Below are 23,765 nucleotides of genomic sequence, written 5' to 3'. Positions count from 1 at the left end.
GGTGTGAGGTTGGCATTTCATCTGAGAAATATATGTTGTTTTCTACTTTTATCAGGTGGCCAGTAAAGCTGAGGAGAACCTACTCTTAGTGCTGGGGACGGACATGAGTGATCGAAGAGCTGCAGTCATCTTTGCAGATACACTCACTCTCCTGTTTGAAGGTGAGCCCTTTCTGCACTCAGACATTTCTGATTCCTTCATCCTAGCCTTTCTTCTCGCTGCCTATTATGATCCCTTTAATTCCGTCCTGTAGCTTACTGTGTATTGATTTTTTAGATATTAATTCAGTATCTGATTAATAAAGATTAGTTAGAGTCTGTCAGGTGTTCGCAGTCCCTGAGTGGTGCGAACAGTTAACACACTTGTATGCTAACTGAAAGGTTGTTGGTTCAAGTTCACCCAAATGCACCTCGGAAGAATGGCCCGCCATTCTACTTTTGAAAAATCAGCCCTTGAAAACCCTATGGAACATGCAGAAATTGTTAAATTGTCATATGTTTTGTTGTGTATATTTTCACCACAATTAAAAAAAAATGCTGTCGATAAGTTGTACACCTTTAAAAAGTTGAATTGGCAAAAATCATGTAATAGATATATTTACAACAACAACAAAAAAAGGAGTAGCTAAGGCTGCTAATGTACAACCAAATACCTCGTGGGATTTGGTTCCTTGGTTTCGAGGTTTAGGGTCATGATTTCATGGGACATCCTAGTTAATTGACATAATGTGTTTTAGTGCTTCTGCTCTACCTCCTATTTTGTTGTGTAGTGCCTGGGGTCTTAAAAGCTTGTGTCTTAGTCATCTAGTGCTGCTATAACAAATACCACAAGTGGTTGGCTTTAAAAAAGAGAAATTTATTTTCTCAGTCTAGTAGTCTAGAAGCCCAAATTCAGGGCATCAGCTCCAGGGGAAGGCTTTCTTTCTGTCGGCTCTGGAGGAAGGTGCTTCTTGTCAATCTTCCCCCAGACTGGGAGCTTCTCCGTGCAGGAACCCTAGGCACAAAGGACATGCTCTGCTCCCAGCACTGCTTTCTTGGCGGTATGAGGCCCCCAACTCTCTGCTTGCTTCCCTTTCCTTTTATCTTTTGTGAGATTAGAGGTGGTGCAAGCAACACTCCCCGGAAACTCCTTTTACATTGGATCAGGGATGTGACCTTAGTAAGGGTGTTATAATTCCCACCCTAATCCTCTTTAACATAAACTTGCAATGACAAAACAGAGGACAACCACACAATACTGGGAATCATAGCCTAACCAAGTTGACACATATTTTGGGAGGACACAATTCAATCCATGACAGCCTGGAAGTGGCTATCCAAGGCACAATTAGTCACTGTTCACCTGGAGCAACAGAGGAGAAAGGAGAGTTAGGAATTGGAGGAGGATATGGAATGTGTGGCTAATTGCTTCCGTGAATAACTGCCTCCTTTCCCATGAGACCAGAAGAACTGCATGGTGCCCAGCTACCATTACTGAATATTTTAATCAAAAATTCCATGGAAGAATCTTGATCAAAAAGGGGGGAATGCAGAAGAGAATTCAAATTCTTATGGACTCTAGACTTTCTGGAGCCATGGAGAGTGGATGAACCCATGAAACTATTGCCCTGAGATAATCTTTAAACTTTAAATATCCCCTGAAGTCATCTTAAAACCGAGCAATAGTTTAGCTTAACTAGTAAAAAAAAAAAAAAAGGTCTGCCTTGAGCATTATGCTCTTTTAAGAACTGTCTATATGGTATCAAATTGACAACAGCAACTGGAAAAATTAAATAGGAGCCTTACATGGCAGTGAGTTTATTTTAATGAGGGTTAAACAACTCAGAAAGGGAGGGTGAGAATGGTTGCACAACTCGAAAAATGTGATCAGTGTCACTAAATGGTATATGTAGAAAGTGTTGAATTGGTTTATGTTTTGCTGTGTATATTCACAACAACAAAAAAGTAAATGAAATTTAGAAAAAGAAAACCCTATGGAGCAGTTCTACTCTGACCCACATAGGGTCTCCGTGAGTTGCAATCAACTGGCAACAACTAGCAACTGGTGGTCAGCTGTTTTGATCCTCTGTAGCCCTTAAGGAAACCCTGGTGGCGTAGTGGTTAAGAGCTATGGCTGCTAACCCAAAGATTGGCAGTTCACATCCACCAGGCACTCCTTGGAAGCTGTGTGGGGCAGTTCCACTCTGTCCTATAGGGTCACTATGAGTCAGAATCGACTCAACGGCAATGGTTTTGGTTTGGTTTGGTTTTTGGTTTAGCGCTTAAGACGGAACTCTAAGAGGAGCCCTGGTGGCATAGTGGTTAAAGCGCTCAGCTGTTAACCAGAAGGTTAGTAGTTCAAACCCACTAGCCATTCAGTGGGAGAAAGATGTGGCAGTGAGCTTCCATTAAGATTACAGACTTAGAAACTCTATGAGGATGTGGCAGTTCCGTTCTGTCCCACAGGGTCACTATAAGTCAGAATCGACTTGATGCAATTTCAATGGGTGTTTTTTTTTTTTAAGATCAGTGACTGGAAAGAGGGTGACACCGATTTCCAAAGATGCTCCTGAAGAAAACAGTATCAATATAACTTACCAAATGCCTGCTGTAATACCAAGGACTATGCATATTTAACAAACAAATCTACTTAACAACTCTCATAAATGACTAGAAGTATTTGTATTCTTTTTGGGAGGTGAAGCAGCCAAAAAGGGTTGAGCCCTGGGTTAGTCCTGGATGAAAGAAAAGAGTTTATTTTGTTAGAATCCTGTTTGGAATTTAACCCGCTCACTTTCTCCCTTCTAGGGATTGCCCGCATTGTGGAAACCCACCAACCAATCGTGGAGACTTACTATGGGCCAGGGAGACTTTATACCCTCATAAAATATCTGCAGGTGGAATGTGACAGACAGGTGGAGAAGGTGGTGGACAAGTTCATCAAGCAGAGAGACTACCACCAGCAGGTGAGCTAGGGGAGCTACAAAGGGCTTGGAAGCAGCTTTAGCCAGGGACATTGAACAGAAAAAAATGAAAAATTAAAAAGTGACAAAAGGTACAGACAGGAGGAAAATAAATGCAAACTGCTCTGCACCTTGCCTATCACCAGCTTACTTTGGACTTGAGGTGTTGATGAGATGATGATGGCCTCAGTACAGGACTGAGAAGGAAATAGGAAGGGCTTCTTGTTTGACCAATTCTCTATCACAGAACGCACAACAGTGCCCTCTAGTGATGGAATAAAGGATTTTATTTCTTAATGTCCTATTAAGTGTAATTTGTCTCAAGGAGCCCTGATGGTGCAGTGGTTAAATCGCTCAGCTGCTAACTGAAAGTTCAGACATTCTAATCCACCAGCCACTCCAAGGGAGAAAGATGTGGCAGTCTGCTTCCGTAAAGATTTACAGCCTTGGAAACCCTATGCGGCAGTTCCACTCTGTCCTATACAGTTGCTGTGAGTTGGAAATCAACTCGATGGCAGTGGGTTTGGTTTTTTGGGTTTAATTTGTCTCAGGAGTCACCTCAGAAGAAAGGGCTGATAATCAGCTGCTGAGAAGTCAGCCATCAAAAATTCTATGGAGCACAGGTCTACTCCGGCACACATGGGGTTGCCATAAGTCAAAACTGACTTCAAGGGTTGGTTTGTTTTTTTAATTTGTCTTAAATTTCCCCGTAGTTCCTTAAGTGTTTACAATAATGTTTTTTTACAGAACTTTATTTCCTCATTCCTTTGATCAGAGAGAGTAAGAGTAGGAATAGAAATAGGAGTGACCCCCATAAAATTTTATTTCTAAAACTCCAGACTAGGAGACTCCAGACAGCAGTCCACTGGAACACCATTAGTATCTCTTTTAAGTCCAGTAGGGAGATGAGCATTAGAGTCTAAACGAAAAGTAAACTGTTGGCCCGTCATCCTGAAAGCTTTCCTTTGGCTTGCCAGAAAGGTAAGCTGAGTAAGCAAACTAAACCTAAATGTTCTTATATGCCAAAAGTTTGGAGTGACTAGCAAGAGGCAGATAGGTGGGTCCTGGGGGGTATCTCATTTCTGTGGTGTATTGCAGTTCCGGCATGTCCAGAACAACTTGATGAGAAATTCCTTAACAGAAAAAATTGAGCCAAGGTAATAATTCTTTTCTTTTCTTCAGCTCATAGGAGTTTGAGTTGGTAATCATGTTTGATTCAGAGTATACACTGTTACACTGTGGTATATGTTTTTAAAATATTTTATTGATTATTTCTTATTGTAATGTATAATGCTTATAAAAGAGTGTATATAATGCATGTGTGGTTTGCAAAGAATAAAACAATCACTGTACTAACCAGCTATTTAAGAAATAGATCATTACCAATACTTTTGAAGGCCCCAGATTGACTCTCATCCTCCCCGCCAGAGGTATATGTTGTTAGAAGAAATGCAAAGATTATACTCATTCAGTCAAGAAATCTTTACCCTAGATAAAATGATTTGCCTTCTGGCATATCCCCAGTACCAAGGACCAGTATCTGACACATAACGTGTACTCAGTAAAAATCTGTTGATTGAATGAATATGTTTTTATGTTTGGATTTTCTTTTAACAACATACATTATTTTTACTATAAAAAAGTAAAAGTTTAAAATTTTAGGAGAGTAGTAGTTACCTGTCAGGGAGGAGAAAGAGGAGAGTCAAATAAGGAAGTTTGAGAACTTAACTTTTTCTTTTTCAAAATTGTTTTGGCTAACCTGAGTCCCTTGAATTTCTGTATGAATTTTAAGATCAGTTTATCAGTTTCTGCAGAGAAGTCAGCTGGAATTTTTATGGGAATTGTACTGATTAATAGTAGCTTTTGAAGAGCAAAAGTTTTTAAATTTAATAAAGTCCAATCAATTTTTTCTTTTATGGTTTTCCTTTTTCTGTTCTTAGAAACCTTTGCCTATTCCAAGTCCGCAGATTTTTTTTTCTTTTAGAAGTTTCATAGTTTTAGGTTTCCATTATGTCCTTGATCCCTTGGAGTTAATTTTGGGGTATGATGTGAGGCAAAGGTCAATGTTCATTTTTCTCCCTACGAATAGAGGGCAGAATTTAATACTAGAAAAAGTCCTTAGCACTCATCCATCCAGCCCCCTTGTTATGTAGGTGAGGAAATGGAATTATCCAGGGTCACACAGGTGTGTTAGTAGTATTTGTCTCTGACTTTTCTCCCTCACATCCCTCCATAAAATAAAAATGTTGGTTCTGTGAGTTTCTGTTTAGTTGAATTGGAAATTCTGAATCTTACACCCTTGCTACTGAAAGTGTGGTAGCAGTATTGGCACCTGAGAACTTGTTAGAAATGTAGGATCTCAGGCCACCCCTGATGTACTGAATCAGAGTCTGCATTTTAACAAGATGCTGAAGTGATTTTTTTGCACATTAGAAATTGAAAAGCACTGTTCCTAGTACCCAGAATCATGGCACCTGAGTATTGACACCCCAGTTGACTCTACTATCCAAGCCCTAGCAGCAAACCCCACTGGATTATATGAATATAAGGTGGTATTGCCTACTCTTTAGGGCCTGATGTTTCCTTTATTCGCTGTAAATTAGAGATCTAAATAAACCACAACCAAAGCTTTTTAAGATGACAGCACTTCTAAATGTTATTTTGCTTCCATCTTTAGTTTTTGTGGTTTAAATTAAAAATTGTCTATGCCTCATGTGAAAGAAAATCTCCAGCCTCTTGACTAGCTCTGGTGGGATTTTAGGAAGTGAATGATTCAGGTGAAACATATAAATAGAAAATATGGTTGACAGCTGTCTCTGATTATAATTGGGCCAGCAGACCCAGGATGACCCCTCCCAGTGGGGAGGGGAGTTGGAACTGTTTGCCCTATAGCTATCCTATCTGAGGGAATCCTGTGTACTCCTGCTTAGCCCTTCTGCCCCTTGTGCCTCAGGGAACTGGACCCCATCCTGACTGAGGTCACCCTGATGAATGCCCGCAGTGAGCTGTACCTGCGCTTTCTCAGGAAGAGGGTCAGCTCAGATTTCGAGGTGGGGGACTCCATGGCCTCAGAAGAAGTAAAGCAAGGTAAAATGTGTTTCCTGTATTCCCTGGGTGGTCTGGGCCATATAGTTTTCACTGTTTTTATGAGAGTTAAGCCACAGATCTCTTATGAAGGAAATCGCTGAGGCTTGTTATCCTCTGGGGATCTACAGACAAAATGACTTCCAGGAGGAAACCTAAACTTACCGCATTTTAGAATCGGACTGGACCTTTGAGATCACCTTGTCATTTTACAGATGAGGAAAACTGATGCCCAGAACCATTAAATGATCTTCCTGTGCTCTTTTTCCCACACCATGCTTCTTCACCAGCCCTGGTGTGGTGTTTTGTTCTTTGGTTTAGGTAGGTGATATGTGCACATAGTAAATAAATAGACAGATTAAACACTTAAACAGTCCAAATAGGTTATACATAACTACAGATGCACATGAGGGAACTTTTGGGAGCAATGGAAATATTCTAAAAATGGAATGTGATGATTGTTGCACAACTCTATAAAGTTACTAAAACATAGTGAGCTATACATGTAAGATAGGTAAATTTTATGACACATAAATTCTGCGCCAATAAAGCTTAAAAATAAATAAAGTCTTTTGCTACCTCCCTCAGTCTTCCATCTCCCCCAACCACAATTTTTGAAGGGATAAGTGACATCAGAAAAAAAAGGTATGCTGCAACCCAGTCTCATTACAAACTGACTGTTTAGGTTTTTAAGATCATCTAATTCCTGCTGGGCAAGTATATGCAGGGTTTCCTGAACTGGAGACTCATGACCAAGACAGCATCTATGGCATTTTGCCATGGCTTATAATACATGGCAGGGGAGTTGTTCATATGACCCAGGTAGCATTGCCATGAATTGGTGTTTAAAGGAAGATGCATGCTCATTTGGGGCTTGGCACTCTTTGTGTTAATAATGGCCATCATGGTTCAGAGCTGTGCTGTCCAATGCAGTAGCCACCAGCCACATGTGATCATTTAAATTTAAATCCATTAAAATTAAATAAAATTTACAACTCAGCTCCTCAGTCACATTTAGCCACATTTCAAGTGCTCAATAGCTACCATGGCTAGTGGCTACCAGAGTAGACAGCACATTTCCATCATTACAGAAAATTCTGCTGGACAGCACTGGTTGAGAGAATGAAATGTTCTATACCCAATATGGAAACCCAGGCGGCATAGTGGTTAAGTGCTACGGCTGCTAACCTAGAGGTCGCCAGTTCAAATCTGCCAGGTGTTCCTTGGAAACTCTATGGTGCAGTTCTACTCTGTCCTATAGGGTCACTATGAGTCGAAATCTACTCGACGGCAGTAGGTTATACCCAATATACTACCGTTTCTGCCCTGAAATGTTACATCTTTTCACTCTTATTAATTAATTTTAAGGAAATAATGGAAAAGAAGTAAAAAAGTTCTTTGTACAAAAATGTTCACTGTAGTCTCCAATAATTATCATCTCCAATTATCTGGAGCAATGGCAAAACATTTGGAAATAACCCAGATCTCTAAAAATAAGAGAGAGTTTTTAAAAAATGTGTATTATTCATCTGATAAAATATCACACAGCCATTATAAATAAGAAGGGTAAAAAGAAAAAAAAAATATCAAGCTATATAGAAACATGGAAAATATTTATGATATACATTTTAAAAGAATACAAAATTATACCCATACTCTGAAAACTATGGAGCCCTGGTGGCGCAATGGTTAAGAGCTCGGCTGCTAACCAAAAGGTCAGCTATTTGGATCCACCAGCTGCTCCTTGGAAACCCTGTGGGACAGTTCTACTCTGTCCTATAGGGTTGCTATGAGTCGGAATTGACTCAAAGGCAACAGGTACAGGATATGATAACTATGTGAAATATGTGCATATTTGGAACAAAGACTATAAACGAACCTGGAAAAGATGAAAAAAGTTGGCTTAATTGCCTTGATGAAGAAAAATGAGTCTTCATTTCTTGTCTCTCCCTTAGAGCATCAGAAGTGTCTGGACAAACTCCTCAATAACTGCCTGTTGAGCTGTACCATGCAGGAGCTAATTGGCGTATATATCACCATGGAGGAGTACTTCATGAGGGAAACTGTCAATAAGGTAGGACAGGATACAGTCTCTTGGAAATGGGGCTTCCTGTCCAAGAAGCCAGGCTCAAGGAAATGGCTGAGGCATGTCACATTTCCATGAGAATACTCTTGCATGCAGACTGAGTGTCACTTCTTTTTATCGTTAAAGGACATCTTTGGAGTTGTCATGCTCTTCATATATCCAGCTGGGACTTTTTTCCCAAGGATCTCAAAAAGACACCTTAGCTCCTCAGGGAGACTTCGAGTTCCCTACCTTCCTGGAAGTACCTAAGTGAGGAGCCTTGGGAAAGAAGGGCCTCTCCTGATGTCTTATGGGCTCAGGTTACGGATCTCCCCAAGACATAGGCCCTAAATGTCCAATTTCCTAACACAGTGATCAATACGGAGTGAGCTATTTTTTTGAATTAGAAGTCCAATGCGCTATCCATTGTGCTACAGACCCAGATGGAGTGAGCTATTTTGGTAAAAAGGATCCATTCCAAGTTGTGACCAGCATAAGCCATGTTGGGGGGAAAAATACGGGTAAAGCATAGAAAAGGGAGCAGAGCCAGGGCCAGTGTAACCAGAACAATCTTAGAACAGCAGCCCTCACTGGGTGCTTTGCCTTTTGGGTAGGCTGTGGCTCTGGACAGCTATGAGAAGGGCCAGTTGACATCCAGCATGGTGGATGACGTCTTCTACATCGTTAAGAAGTGCATTGGGAGGGCTCTGTCCAGCTCCAGCATCGACTGTCTCTGTGCCATGATCAACCTCGCCACTACAGAGCTAGAGTCTGATTTCAGGTACGGCTGACTCCTTTTCCAGAGGCAGAAAATCTCTAGTCATGATTGATTCCTGAGCCACATTTATTTCTTCCTTTTTTTTCCCACCTTATGATTCTAGCTCATTTCTATACCGGACATAACTCCTGTCCATGCCACAACATCTTTGGCTCCAGGCAGTTGTCCAGCAGCCAGGTGTCTTCTGGGTCACGTCTGTGGTCCTTGGGATGGATTGAAGGGGATATTGGCCCTCAGGCCCTAGGAAAGAGAACAGGTGGTTCAGATGAAGGCAGTAGTTGTAATAACAATCATAGTCACCGTTGCTACAGGCTGGGCACTTTGTTAATCTGTTTTTATTTGGTCTTAATAACAATCCTATGAGGTAGGAATTATTAGCTCTGTTTTGTAGATTAGGAAACTAGGAGAAGATTCAATCAATTGTCAAAGCTCACATACCTCTTAAGTGGTGGAATAAGGAATAGAGTCCAGACTGACTGACTCAAAATCTATTCTTTCAACTCTTACATGGTCTCAACTCTTACATGGAACTGCCTTTCACTAAGCTATACTGCCTTCTCTTGAGTTTGTTGGAGCTCAGTGGTGATAACCAAAAGCCTCTTTAGGAAGTGTCTTAGTTATCTAGTGGTGCTACAACAGAAATACCACAAGTGGATGGCTTTAACAAAAAGAAATTTATTTCCTCACAGTAAAGTAGGCTAAAAGTCCAAATTCAGGGCATAAGTTCCAGGGGAAGGCTTTTTCTCTCTGTCGGCCTTCTCATCAATCTTTCCCCGGACTAGGAGCTTCTCGCAGGGACCTCGGGTCCAAAGGACGCGCTTCCTTGGTGGTATGGGGGTCCTGCTTTACTCACTTCCCTTTCCTTTTTATCTCTTGAGAGATAAAAGATGGCGCAGGCGACAACCCAGGGAAACTCTCTTTACATTCGATCAGGGATGTGACCTGGGTAAGGGTGTTACAATCCCACCCTAATCTTCTTTAACATAAAATTACAATCACCAAATAGAAGACAATCACACAATACTGGGAATCATGGCCTAACCAAGTTGACACATATTTTGGGGGAGAAACAGTTCACTGCATTACAGGGAGTAAAAAATTGGCCAAGCTCCTCTGTGTGTTCTTGCCACATCTGGCCCTTGAGAGTTATTGCTGGCTCTTGTATCCTGGCTCCTGAAAGTCTCCAACAGTGTTCTCAAGGATTGGTTATTCCTCCAAAAGAGGAACCCCTGCTCTTGGATCAAGATAGTGGACACTTGGGTCCTGCTATTCTGAAGACTAGATTGAGTGCTGTCAGGCTTGACCCCATATCCCATTCTGCCCCCCAGGGACGTTCTGTGTAACAAGCTGCGGATGGGCTTCCCGGCTACCACCTTACAGGACATCCAGCGTGGGGTGACGAGTGCGGTGAACATCATGCACAGCAGCCTCCAGCAGGGCAAATTTGACACAAAAGGCATCGAGAGCACTGATGAAGCCAAGCTGTCCTTCCTGGTAGGTAGCCTCACAGGTCAGGAGCTGGGTTGGTTTATCTTAAGAGGTAAAACAATGACTTCTAAGCCACAGTGTGCTCAGCCTTGAGGTGGAGACTTTTCCTCCAGTGTCTGTGTAGAAGGAAACTTCCTTCTTTAAGGAAAGCTCTTCCTAAAGATTTCCAAATCATTTCTTACCCTAGAACCCATTTCCAAGCAGCCTGAGCCGGAGTATATACTACCCAGCTGTTCAGGGCAGCACTGAGTACCAAGCTTGGCTTGTACCTGCCACTGAACTAACTGTAACATCTATGCTACATCTCCAGACCTCTTCTCTGAGAGTCTCACACAGCATGATGGGCCAATCCCCTAAGGCTTAAAAGGGCTGCTTTTCTAGCATACTTCTTCTTAGGCTTTCAGCTTTCTCTGGAAAGGTGACCCTCTTAAAGCCCTTAGCTCCCCAGAATGACAGATATGATGAGGCAGTGAGTCTTACCAGTTGCGTGACAGCTGGAGAAGAAGAAGCATGGAAGGAAGAAAGGTTTATACAAGGTAACAGCCAGTCTGAGATGAGTCAAAAAAAAAAAAAAACATATATGCATCCCAAGCTCGTGATCAGGCCTCTCCAGCATGTGCCATGTCAGGCATGAATGGAAACAGTGCTATCAGAGGTCCGTCCTGCTGCGTTCCCCTACACTGGCTAGGCTGTGCATCTCCTTGGCTCCTGGGGCCCAGAGCCTGAAGGAAGCATCCAACAGCAGAGCTCTCAACCAATAGTCCACAGAAGGTGTCTCTGAACACCCTGGGATTGCTTATAAAAATTTCGTACATGCATTTTTTGGGAAACAGGGTTCTTAGTTTTTATCAGATTCTTAAAGGAATCTATAACCCCAGAAGAGTTAAGAACTGTTACTTTCAGACTCGGACACCTAACCATGCTAATATCTATCCTGTTCCTGCACAGGGCAGCCCACAGTAACTAGTCATCTGACTGATCAGAAGGAAGACTGTTTAGGCAGCCTCTGTCTCTTCCTGTCATTGAAAATATGCTTCCTGAGCATGGGGTCTGTCAATCTGGGATGTCACAGTGGCTGCCAAAAAAAGAGAATCAGCTCCAAGAAACTGTTGCCTCTGAAATATGGTTCCTTTGGAGAACTTTGCCAAAGGTCTGATAACCAGTCTCCTATGGTCATGAGCTCATGTAAATATTTCATTTTGTGTTCTATTTCATTTTTTAGCAGAACTTAGTTTCATTCTTTTCATTCCTCCGCTCAGACAAACTCCTTGGCTCCTTGCTATTTACTACATCAAAGCTAGACTTCCTTTGCTTAAGTCCTCCAGAATCTGACCTGACCTGCTGATGTGGTCTTATTTTCACCACTTCACTACACAACCCTTAGTTCTAAGTAGTTCCCCTGCCAGCCTGTGTACATTTGCTCATTCACTCTCTCTCTGCCGGGGCCTCCCAGTCAAACAGTTTGATTGTTCAAGGTTACAGGAGATAAGGCCAATGAGGAAGGTGATGCTAAATGCTTGCTGACAGGTTTCCAGTTTTCCTGACACCAAGTACTTAAAATGTCATCACTCCCAGCACAGGGCCTATTTCTTACGTGACCTTGACTCATTTGGCAATGAAGATGAATTCCCCATTGTTCCGAAACATCATTCATTGTGAGCAGGGGATAAGCTGAGTGCATCCATGCAGGACTATCGGCACAGGAGAAACTTTGAAATCCATACCATTTGAACCCAAATCCATTTTCCCCTCATGACAAATTATTCTTGATGCCCTTAACTGCCTTGAAAACATTTATTTTGTGGCTTTCATCCTTCAGCTGTTCTGACACTAGTTATTTCTCTGGCAACCTGTGGTGTCAGTGGCCTTTGTTTTGGCATGCCCTATGCTTGGAACCACAGAATGGCCTTAGCAGCACTGTCACCAACATGGTTTTTTAATATTGAGCATTCACAAGAAAAGCACTCTTGGGAAGATGAGGGAGATTCTCTAATCTCAATCTATAAGTTTACATTAATGGGGGAAGAACAGTTCAGAAAAGGAGGACGAGAATGGTTGCACAACTTAAAGAATGCAATTAGTGTTTTCGAATTGTACATGTAGAAATTGTTGAATTGGTATGTTTTGTTGTATATATTCTTAACAACAACAACAAATCCTCAGTGCCACCCCATTATCCACAGGGCAAAGGGCTGACTTTTCAGCCTAGCACCCAATTCATTCACCTCTGCAGCTCTGCCTCTTGCCACTTCCCTGCACGTGTCTGCGAACTGATCCTGCCGATCCCCAAACACCTTTTATCCTTTCTCCAGAACACATTTGTTCACTCATTCATTCGTTCAACAAATGAGGAACTTCTATGTATCAGGCACAGTTCTCCGTAGCCACTAGCCACATGTAGCTACTTAAATTGAAATTAAAAATCCAGTCCCTCAGTCATACTAGCAACATTTTAAGTGCTCAAGAACATTTCCATCATCACAGAACTTTCTGTTGGATGGTGCTGCCCGAGCAATAAAACTATGTAACAGACTAGATCCCTGCCCTAATGGAGCTCTCAGTCTAGTGGGGAAGGCTGAGAGCAAACAAGATAATGGGTAATCCTAAGTACTGTTAAGAAAATATCTAAGAGGACAATGAGCTAGAGAGAATGGTGGGGGTGGAGGAGTGGACACGCCCTCATCTCCTGTTAGAGTTGTGTTCCAGGCTTTTTAGTTCAGCTCAGATACCAACTCTGCTGTGGAACCTCCTTGAATACCTCAGATGAAAACGTTTTTTATTTCCTCTAAAGTGGCCATAGCAGTTTGTGCCTTAATTACCACTTTTGTCATGTGCTACTTTTTATGATTGGTATTTCTGTACCTAGATTATAAGGCAGGTGAGTTATAACAGAAGCAGCCCTGGGACCGGAGAAGGAGCACTAGGCCTAAGCCAGAGCCTGAACTGGTATTCTGGCTCTAGCTTTGTGACCTTGTCACAAAGTTTCTTTCCTTTTCTCTGCTTTATTTTTCTTCATGGCATTCTCACTATCTGATATGATGTAATGCATATAGAATATTATATAGAATACATATAGTCATATTTGTTTATTATCTGACTTCCTTTCTGATATGTAAACTCACATGAGGGAGTAGATTTTGTGTATTTTGTTAACTGCTTTATCCCCAATGCCTAGAACAGTGCCTCGCACATACCAGACGTTCAGTAAGTATTTGCTGATTCACCTGTTGATTGGCCTTGGTGAGTCATTTCACCTTCTAAGGAGTCTCATTTCCTCCTATAAGATAGATTTAATGCTTCTTTTGCATGGGTATCAGGAAGGGTCAGTGAGATAATGTACAGGAAAACGGCTCCTAGGTGTAGGCCCACAGAAGCATTTCTTGAATGAGTGTCAACCTTTACATCACGGACCTGGGCTGGAGGTTTGGAGCCCAGGACTTACCACAGAGCTGTGTGTCTAAGTCATTTCTGGTCTGTAGCTAACGTGGAGCAAAAAGACCTGAAACCTGGGGTCTCTACCTCAGAGATCCAGATGGCTTTGCTGCCTTGGTGTCAGGAACAGCAGAAAGGGAGAGCCTGGTTCACCATTCTGCCAACACTAGAGCAGAGCATCCTGCTGGATGACAGTAGTGTGTGCTTTCCTTAACTTGAGTTTGAACTCCAGGTAGCCCATCTCTGAGCCACATGGAGTGTAACTGTCAACAAATCTGGCATTGGAGGGCAGCAAGTACCAATGAGCAGGAAGTCATGTTCTTCTGTCTTCATCTCCTAGGTGACTCTGAACAACGTGGAGGTATGCAGTGAAAACATATCCACTCTGAAGAAGACGCTGGAGGTACAGGGGAAGTAACCTATCTGCTTTCAGCAGCTGTAGCCTCCCCAAGGCCTCATTTTGGGAGCGAGCCCTGTGCACTCATCCTGGTAGAGATCGTGGCATCCCCTGGCATGAGCCAGGTCTCCTTCAGACCACTCGAAGGTGTCTACTAGTGACTGACCATATGGCAAGAGCTCTGGCCCAAGATTTGGAAGAATTAATTAATTAGTTAATTAATTAGAATTCAAATTAAATCTCCCAGCAAATGCTTGGACAAGTCCCTTAACTCTCTGAGCCTCAGTTCTCTTGTCTATAAAATGAGATACAGATCTCTGTACGTTACTTTTGGTTTGTTGGGTGGCATAACAAAAAAATATAGTTGAAAGCACTTTAAAAAGTGATAACAACTTCTATAAATTTAAGAAGTTAAGATGGTATAGGATTCACCACACTCTGTACAAAGCTGGTTGCTGTTGTTATTTCTGAAAGGAAGACAGCATAATATAACGGAAATTGCTTGGGCTTTGAAATCAGAGACGCCTAAGTTCAAATCTTCACTTGCCCAGTGACCAGCTGTGTAGTCTTAGGCAAGTTCTGTAACTCCCCTGAGCCTCAGTTTCTTCATTTATAAAACAGAGATAATGATCTCTACCCCAAAAGGTTGTTGTGAGAATTGAATGAAATAATGATATAAAACACCTGGTACATGATAGGCACGCAGTGATATTTATTGTTTTAATAATTAAAAATAACAGTATGTATCAGTTACTTTATTATTAGAAAATGAGGAGCCCAGCTCTTCCCCACTCCCAAACTCTGCCTCTGGAGAAAGGGAGGAGGCCAGGAGTCCTGTATCCAGGTGGGCACTTGTAGAGACGAGGGGGCTTTACAGCAGAGGCAAAGGGCCCAAAGCTAGTGAGCTCAAAGCTGGTGTTAAATGTTGGCTTTAGGGCTAGGCAGACTGAGGAGAAGGCTGGGAGCCAGCACACAGGGAAGAGAGGCCTAACAGCTAGCAGATTTCTAAGGGAGGCTCACAGAGAGCAGTCAGATGAGAATTTACAGTAGTACATACCCCAAGTGAGGCTTTGGCTTCTCCTGCTGTAGCCAACACAGCACAAACTTTCTAAGGCAGCTACAAGAAATGTGAGCAGCTCCTGGCCACCTAAAGCATCTTGAGCTTTAAGCCATTCCCCCTGTGGCGTTCTCGACCTAAGGCTCTAGTGCAGTGTTCAGGATCAGGCCCTCTGGAGCCAGCATCCCTGGGCTTGAATCCCAGCTCTGTGACTTTACTGCTGTGTGGCTTTGGGTAAGTTATTTACTTCTCTGTGCCTCAGTTTCTTCATCTGTACAATGCAGCACTACTTTATAGGGTAGGAACTTTAATTAATAAAAGTAAATGCCTTGAGCACAGCCTGGTACACAGTAAGCCTTAGTTATGATCATGATGATCTCCCTTTGTCAGCCAGACCAAAACGTTGAAGAAGGAGAAACCATGTCAGCAATAGCTTGTATCTCCTCAATATCTACTGTGTGCCAAGCAGTGGCCTAAGCAATTTATGCATCATCTCATACAACTCTCACAACACCCGTGGGAGCTGGAATTCGTGTTCCCATTTTATAAACAGGGAAATTTAAACTCAGGAACCTTAAATCATTTGTCCAAGGTCCCTCAACTAATCCATGGCTGAGCCAGGATTTGAACTTAGAACTGTCTGACTTAAGGTTAGAAAAATTTTCTGGTATTTTTGTTTCTTATTCACACCCCTCAGATATTGGTACCCCTATATTACAAAGTGGGGAGTGGGAGACAAACTGGGTAGGACAGAATCCAGATTTTCTGAAACTCCTCTGAGGCTCTTACCTAGGATAGGCCCTAGGCTGCTCCCAAAGAAGGCTGGAGTAGGAGAAAAGACTGGCTGCACATTGGCCTCCTTTCCTCCCTCCTCACATTCCTATGTCCCAGGCATGCTCAATGCTGGGTGTTCTCTCCTAGAGTGACTGCACCAAGCTTTTCAGCCAGGGCATTGGAGGGGAGCAGGCCCAGGCCAAGTTTGACAGCTGCCTTTCTGACTTGGCTGCCGTGTCCAACAAATTCCGAGATCTCTTGCAGGTAAGCCCCAGGTTCAACTGCTAACAGAACCCAGTACCTGCATGTTGCTCTGAGAAAATTGTTACTGGCTTATAATGGGCCCCATGGTGTACAAGGAAACAGGAGACAGGGTTAGTAGCGTCCGAGCCACTGAAGTACGCATCCCTTGAGACTAAAGGAACAGTTGGTTTTTCAGCAGTACAGTTCTCTCCCTCTTGTCAGGTTGATAAGCCAGAGTTCTGATCTTCCCTTGGCCCCCACTATGCCAAAGGACCCTCAGAGGAAATGGATCCATGTGGTTATTCAGACCTGCTCCTTGGCCTTACCCATAGTGCTGCCTACTACAAAAAAAAAAAAAAAAACCCACTGGCTTCAAGTCAATTCTGACTCATAACAACCCCATTGTGTTTCCAAGGCTATAAATCTCTGTGGAAACAGACTGCCACGTCTTTCTTCTGTGGAGCCGCTGATAGTTTCGAACAGCCAATCTTTCAGTTAGCAGTTGATCACTTTAACCACTGCACCATCAGGGCTCAAAAATGTCTCTTTTGAGTTTACCAGTTTACGTTAAGAGCTTCAAGGCTTCAACTCTGGCCCGGACCTGAATCAGCACAAATCTGGAAAGGGACAGGTTATTCCTGGCCTCTTTTATTAGCATTATTTCTGCCATGCTTCAGGCAGGGCCTGCAGAAAGCCTCAGAGCTAGAAGAATGCCCTGGCAGTCAAAGACTGAATGGGGGAGAAGAAAGAGAAGGGATGGGACGTACGCCTCCTGTGTCTGACATGTCACTGCCTTGTCCTTATGCAGGAAGGGTTGACAGAGCTAAACAGCACAGCAGTCAAGCCGCAGGTGCAACCCTGGATCAATACCTTTCTTTCCGTCTCCCACAACATCGAGGAGGTCAGCCTGACCAGAAGCAGCCATCAAGCCCAGGATTACCCTTTGCTCCCCCACTCCCCAGCTGAGGGCAGTGGAGCTGTCTGAACAGATTAGACCTCCCTTTGCTTCCCAAGCCTACTTCCCTCACCCTCAGAAGGCCAGTTTCCTCCCCAGTTTGTTCCTGCGATCAAGAGGGCTCAGGGAGGAGGGGAGACGAGAGGGAAGAGGAGGTTAGAAGCTGGCGAAATGGACAGGAAAAGAGAGAGTGGAGGGAGGGAGCAGGCTATCTCATTAGGGGGAGAGCAACTGGGAGTATGTAGCAAGGTGTATATAAGTTTTTGTGTGAGAGACTGACTTGATTTGTAAACTTTCACTTAAAGCACAATAAAAATTAAAAAAAAAAAAGGGCTCAGGGAGAGGCATCTAAAGGGAGTTTGCCTTGACCAGACTCATCCCCTTTTATTTTGCCCCACCTATCATAGACTTTTATCATAGACTTACAAGCTTTTTTCCCTAGCCTAGTGATTTCATTCCCGTTGAACATGAACTGTCAGAAGGAATGAAATGCCACCATGTTATCTGAGCCACTACTGTGGTGCAAGGCTGTTTGCTGGCTGGAAGTGTTATGCAGAAGCAGCAGCAGTGTCTGCCGGCCTGGGTATCCAAGCTGTTTTTAAGCCGGATTTGTCAGAAGCTACAGGGGAAGAAGGACTGCTTGCATTGTTTTCCTTAGAGAGGTGAGAGTGAATGATACTTCCTGGAGAGAGGCCCACAGTGACCCACCTTGCTTTCTGATAATAGGAAGAATTCAACGACTATGAGGCCAACGACCCTTGGGTACAACAGTTCATCCTTAACCTGGAGCAGCAAATGGCAGAGTTCAAGGTGAGCAGGGGTTCTAGGGACCAGCTTATGGAATTGTCCATCTCTGCCCAAACCAGCAGCTGTAGCTTCTCATCTCAGTCCTTCTGGGAATTCTGAAAGCCTTTCCAAGCTCCAGCCTGCAGAAATAATCCCAGTGGCCTCATGTAACAGCTCCCACTCCCAAAGACTCCCCTGTGGAAGCAGAGGGCCAGAAAAGGGCTCTCATTAATGTCTCCCTTCTGTGTGCAGGCCAGCCTGTCCCCAGTCATCTATGACAGCCTGACCAGCCTCATGACCAGCCTTGTTGCAGTTGAGTTGGAGAAAGTGGTGCTGAAATCTACCTTCAACCGGGTAAGGCTATGTTCTCCTCTGACGGAGACGTCCTGCCACCCCAGGACTTCTCTCCCCTCTCTGCCACCTCCAGGCCTACATATCTGGCCCAGTCCTGCCCTGGCTTCTGAGGCACTGGAGCAACCAGAGCCACAGGGCACCTCAGAGGCCCAGCTGGCTGCGCAGCCCAGCTCTGGGGAGATTAGGGGGCAGTTCTTCGTGTCCAGGTGGCCAGTGTTACGGATTGAATTGTGTCCTCCAGAAATAGATGTTGTAAATCCTAACCTCTATGGCTGTGTTAGTCGGCTTCCATAAAGATTACACCTTGGAGGCCCTCTGAGGCAGTTCTCCTGTGTCCTATAGGAATTGATTTGATGGTACACAACAGCATACCTGTGGTTATAATCCCATTTGGGAATGGATTATCTTTGTAACGTTAATGAGGCAGGATTAGCGTAAGGTGTCTTTTGAGTCAATCTCTTACAGGATATAAAAAAGCAGGTTAGGACAAGCAAGCAAGCAGATGGGGAGAGAGAGATGCCGGGGTACACGAGGATCACCCAGGAGCAGAAGCTCAAAGAGACAGGGATCTTCCCCCAGAGCCCACAGAGACAAACCCTTCCCCTAGAGCCGTCACCCTGAATTTAGACTATTAGCCTCCTAAACTTGAGAAAATAAATTTCTGTTGGTTAGAGCCACCCACTTGTACCCACATGTGGTATTTCTGTTACAGCAGCACTAGATAACTAAGACAGAATTTGGTACTGGAAGAGTGGGGTGCTGCTCTAACATACCTGAAATGTGGAAGCAGTTTTGGAATTAGGTAATGGGGAAAGGCTGGAAGAGTTTTAAGGTGCCTATTTTTTTTAGTAGTAAAAGCCTAGATTGCCCTGAAGAGATTGTTGGTAGAATTGTGGATCTGAGAGGCAGTTCTGGTGAGGGCTCAGAAGGAAGTGAGGAGAGCTATAGAGAAGGTCTCTGTCATCTGGAGAGTACATATGGCACTAGCAATAGAATGGTGCTAGAAAGGTGGATGTTAAATGTGCTTCTGGTGAGTCTTTAAAAGAAAATGATGAACACGTGATTGGACAACGGAGGAAGGGCATTGCTTTTTATGCAGTCACAAAGAACTTGTCAGAATTATGTTCAAAGGTTTGGTGGAAGTAGAACTTATAAATAACGAATTTGAATGGCCTAAGGAAATTTCTAAGCAAGTTCTTAAAGGGGCCACGCGGTTTCTCCTTGCTGTTTATAGTAAAATGCAAGAGGAAACAGATGGACTTGAAAATGAATTGTGCAAAATGAAAACAAAACATAAAGATTTGGAAAATTATGTACAAACTAAGGACACATGTCCTAGAATTTTTACCAAGGACGTGGCTACACAATCTTTTGTTAAAGAGATTAAGCCTGTGACTGATGGATCTAACCAACTACCACAGCAGAAAACATCAGCTTAAACTGAAGGGGACAGGGAAAGAACAATATCTGCCTCTTGGAATTCTATAGGCAGGAAACGTGCCAAAGGAGCTACATCGGTTGTTCTCCAAGAAAAGAACAGAACTATCCCTGGAGCAAGGAGATGAACAGAAGTTTTGGAAGAAGCACAAGAAGCAGAGCTGCCTTGGTCTCAAAGGGTGGAGCCACAGCCTCTGGGGTCTCAAAGGGTGGGGCTGCTGCCTCTGGGGTTTCAAAGGGTAGAGCCACGGCCTCCTAGGTTTCAAAGAGTCAGATCTTTACCAACTCAGTTCCAGAGTGTCAGGCTGCCATTCAGGCCATTCAGTTTGGCCAAGAGGATAGGGCTGATGCCCAAAGCTGAGGGGACTGGGCTGCCATGCCCAAGGGGCAGAAGAATGGGGCCTGCCGGGGCTGAGCGGTTGGAGTTGCCACTCAAATGGACTAGGGAGAATGGGCCCGCCTCAAACCACCGGAGCAGAGTTGCCTTCCCAGTGGGCCTGGAAGGTGTAGCTGAAGCTCAGGGCCCACCAGGGGCCTCCACTCAGAATCCAAGAGCATGGCCAACACCCAGAGTATGGAGGCAGAGTTCTTGCCTAGATGGTCCCAAAGAACACAGGATTATTTTCAAGCCTTGAAAGGTAATGTAAATTGTTCTGCTGGGTTTTGGACTTGCTTGGTGCCTTCTTTCCCTCCAGTTTTTCCCACTTGTAATGGAAATGTATACCTTGTAGGTGTTCCACCATTGTATTTTGGAAGCAGATAACCTGTATTCTAGATTGCAGAGGTTCTCAGATGAAGAATTTTGTCCCAGGATGGAATATGCCTAGTATCACCCACATATGATTCAAAACCAAAAAAACCAAACCCATGGCCATTGAGTTGATTCTGACTCATAGCAACCCTATAGGACAGAGTAGAACTGCCTCATAGGGTTTCCAAGGAGTAGCTGGTGGATTCAAACTGCTGACCTTTTGGTTAGCAGCCGTAGCTCTTAACCACTGTGCCACCAGGGCTCTGCGTATGATTCAGAAGATGAGATTTTGGACTTGGAGTCGATTTAATACTTTAAGGATGATGTGATAAAGTAAATCCATTTTGCATGTGGGAAGGTATTGAATTTTGAGGGACCAAAGGGTAGAATGTTATGGATTGAATTGTCCCCCAAAAATATGTGTTGTAAGTCCTAACCTCTATGCCTGTGGTTATAATTCCATTTGGGAATGGGTTGTCTTTGTTATGCTAATGAGGCAGGATTAGTGTAGGGTGCGTTTTGAGTCAATCTTTTACAAGATATAAAAAGAGCAGATTAGGACAAGTAAGCAAGCACAGATGGGGGAAGAGAGATGCCAAGCCACATAAAGATTGCCCAGGAGCAGAAGCTCAAAGAGACATGGACCTTCCCCCAGAGCTGACGGAGAAAGAAATCCTTCCCCTAGTGCTGGCAGCCTCAATTCAGACTTCTAGCCTCCCAAACTGTGAGAAAATAAATTTCTGTTTGTTAAAGCCGCCCACTTGTACCCACTTGTGGTCTTTCTAGCAGCACTAGGTAACTAAGACAGTCAGGCCTTAAAAGAATGATGGCTCTGTTCTCCTGCAGCTGGGCGGCCTGCAGTTTGACAAGGAGCTGAGGTCACTCATTGCCTACCTTACCACAGTGACCACCTGGACCATCCGAGACAAGTTCGCCCGGCTCTCCCAGATGGCCACAATCCTCAATCTAGAACGGGTACGTGAGGCGGCCTCCCTAGTGCAGCTCATCAGCCTGGCCTTTGGAAGGTGACTGGGAAGAGAGGCAGAGGCAGCGTTTGGATCCCTGCCACTTTCTCCAAACCATGTCTACACTGGTGGCCAAGCCCTGCAGGGCACCTTCTTCCTGAGCAACCCTGCTGTGCCTCTCATGAAGCCTTCCCTCAGGCTGGCCCTCTCTTTGCTAACTTTTCTCTGTGCCTTTCCCACAGGTGACCGAGATCCTGGACTACTGGGGTGCCAACTCCGGCCCCTTAACATGGCGCCTTACCCCTGCTGAAGTCCGCCAGGTGCTAGCTCTGCGCATAGACTTCCGAAGTGAGGACATCAAGAGGCTGCGCCTATAGCTGCCAGGGTGAGCCCACCTGGGCCAGACGGGTCAGGGCTCATTCTCTAAGCAGCTATGGCCAAGCGCTGAGAAAGGCTGTCTGGGCTCGGGGAGCTCTGACAGCCCAGACCATCTACAACAGGGAAACAAGGCCTGGGCTCACTCCATTCTTCTGCCCTCAGACCTAGCTGGGTGCCGCGTTCAGGGCAACCTGTTCTCCTCCACGAGAGGCCAGTCCCCCAAGGCTCCTAATTAGGTGGGAAAGCCAGGGTAGACAGCATGATGACGAGGCCAGCTTTCTGAATGGGCAGCATTCCCTCATCCTCAGACACTACAGCAAACAGGCCGCTTCCTGGCAGCCTTTAGAGCACTTGGGTACGATCTGGGGACCTAGGAGATTAGGTTTGACTTATAATGTTTATGAGACTGTAATGTTTATGATCACCCTGAATAAAGATACTCCTTTGAGAGATGCCAGTGTGCTATTCCCAGGGAGGCCTGAGTGCTGCTAGGCAGGCGAGTCCACACTTGCATGGAATGTGAAGGCGAAAGCCTAAAACATCTGCCTCCTCCCATACCCAGAGAGATGCATGGCCACCTCTGGGGACCCACGTGAGATCAGGAGCCCTCACCCAATCCTGGACCTTTATCCCCCCTCTTGGATCCTCACGACAACATCCAGGGGCAGTTTCCCTCAGTGCCAGGGGAAAGTGAGAACTGCTCCCAGCAGGATCAAAAAAGACAACCTTGAAGGGCAAGGTGAATTTATTCCAAGAAGGTTGGAGTCTTGAGAAGCGATTGTCCATAGGCACTGGGTGACTTGGCACAGTCCACAGTGTCACTGGCTAAGACCTGGGTTGGCAGTGGCTTGCTTCGAGACTGCACTGGCTCATTGACACGGACCTGGGTATGGACTCCCCACCCACCCCCCATCAAAAGTGAAAGCTGGGGCCTCAGCAGTTATGCTCCCCAGCTCAAGCAGGGGATGAGAGAAAGCAGTGACATGGACCCATGGGAGTACAAGAAGGGAGCAAGGCCCAGAGCTAGGAGGAGGAACATCTGGAGTCAGATGATAGAGGGGAGGGAGCAGCTGAGGATGGACCACTGAGGCTTCAGGGCAAAGGCATGCCAGGTCCTGGGTCACCTCCATTATGGGCACCTGTTACTTGCTATAGGCTTTGAAAGGAGCGGTGTCCCAAAAGTATCTGCAAAGTCTTCAGGCAAATCTGCAGTCTCAGCCAGAGGGCACCAGTCCTTCCTGCCTTCCCTGTCTAAACCCCTGAATATTCTCTCCTCCTAACAAATTCAAATAATTCTATGGCTAGACTGAGACTTTGCAAACTGCAGCAAGTCAGCCTAGGGAGGGAGTGTTGAGCATGAAGTCTGTACTCATGCAGAAGCCTGAACTCTAAAAATGCTTCAAAAATGGCCTCTTTAGAGCAAGCCTTATCACAGGACCCCAGTCATTTGCTAAGTGAGAAGGCCATGGCCCAAGTTAGGCCATGGGATTTGTAAAGGCCACATGGAATACTGAGCTTAGAACTTTCCTATGTCCAGATGGGACAGAGGCCAAACCTAGGCCACTGTCAGCCTGGTCGCAGTGCTGCTCCCAAGCACTGTTTGCTGCACCAATCTCCAGAAAGGCTGTCTAACTCAGGTCGCCTTCCTTTGGAAGCCGATTTGCAAAGTGATGGGTGGTGAGGAAAGGGCTGTGAGCTCTCGTGGGGGAAGGGAGGGGCCGCTGCAGCAACAGGTTTTCCCCTCTTGCAGACAAGCCTCGTGGGACTGATCATCATGTTGAGGCTCCCCTCTCCAACAGCTGCAGGCTCAGGCCCTGAGTGTCCACTTCTACCAAGTGGATGCTGTAGTTCCCGAGGCCCTGCGAACAAAGGACAGGAAG

General features: G+C 44.6%; 2 protein-coding genes across 7 annotated transcripts in view; one reads left to right on the top strand and one right to left on the bottom strand.

The window, feature by feature from the left end:
* COG4 (component of oligomeric golgi complex 4) overlaps positions 1 to 22,335 on the top strand; it is a 30,050-nt gene extending 7,715 nt beyond the window's left edge. For all 3 annotated transcript variants that reach the window (XM_003417158.4, XM_023556679.2, XM_064273790.1), the window contains exons 6-19: positions 56 to 161; positions 2,787 to 2,944; positions 4,040 to 4,098; positions 5,895 to 6,028; positions 7,981 to 8,099; positions 8,705 to 8,871; positions 10,197 to 10,362; positions 14,129 to 14,191; positions 16,164 to 16,280; positions 17,068 to 17,160; positions 17,941 to 18,024; positions 18,253 to 18,354; positions 21,389 to 21,517; positions 21,750 to 22,335. In XM_003417158.4, coding sequence (XP_003417206.4) covers positions 56 to 161; positions 2,787 to 2,944; positions 4,040 to 4,098; positions 5,895 to 6,028; positions 7,981 to 8,099; positions 8,705 to 8,871; positions 10,197 to 10,362; positions 14,129 to 14,191; positions 16,164 to 16,280; positions 17,068 to 17,160; positions 17,941 to 18,024; positions 18,253 to 18,354; positions 21,389 to 21,517; positions 21,750 to 21,884 — 1,632 coding nt within the window. In that variant the 3' untranslated portion in view covers positions 21,885 to 22,335. The remainder of the gene's footprint in view (positions 1 to 55; positions 162 to 2,786; positions 2,945 to 4,039; positions 4,099 to 5,894; positions 6,029 to 7,980; positions 8,100 to 8,704; positions 8,872 to 10,196; positions 10,363 to 14,128; positions 14,192 to 16,163; positions 16,281 to 17,067; positions 17,161 to 17,940; positions 18,025 to 18,252; positions 18,355 to 21,388; positions 21,518 to 21,749) is intronic.
* FCSK (fucose kinase) overlaps positions 22,326 to 23,765 on the bottom strand; it is a 43,605-nt gene continuing 42,165 nt past the window's right edge. For all 4 annotated transcript variants that reach the window (XM_064273785.1, XM_064273787.1, XM_064273786.1 and 1 more), the window contains one exon: positions 22,326 to 23,744. In XM_064273785.1, the coding sequence (XP_064129855.1) occupies positions 23,658 to 23,744 (87 nt within the window). In that variant the 3' untranslated portion in view covers positions 22,326 to 23,657. The remainder of the gene's footprint in view (positions 23,745 to 23,765) is intronic.

Source organism: Loxodonta africana, chromosome 21, assembly GCF_030014295.1.
Source record: "Loxodonta africana isolate mLoxAfr1 chromosome 21, mLoxAfr1.hap2, whole genome shotgun sequence".
Taxonomy (NCBI): Eukaryota; Metazoa; Chordata; class Mammalia; order Proboscidea; family Elephantidae; genus Loxodonta; species Loxodonta africana.
The sequence above is the reverse complement of the archived record's forward strand: the minus strand, read 5'-3'. Positions and strand labels throughout refer to the sequence as shown.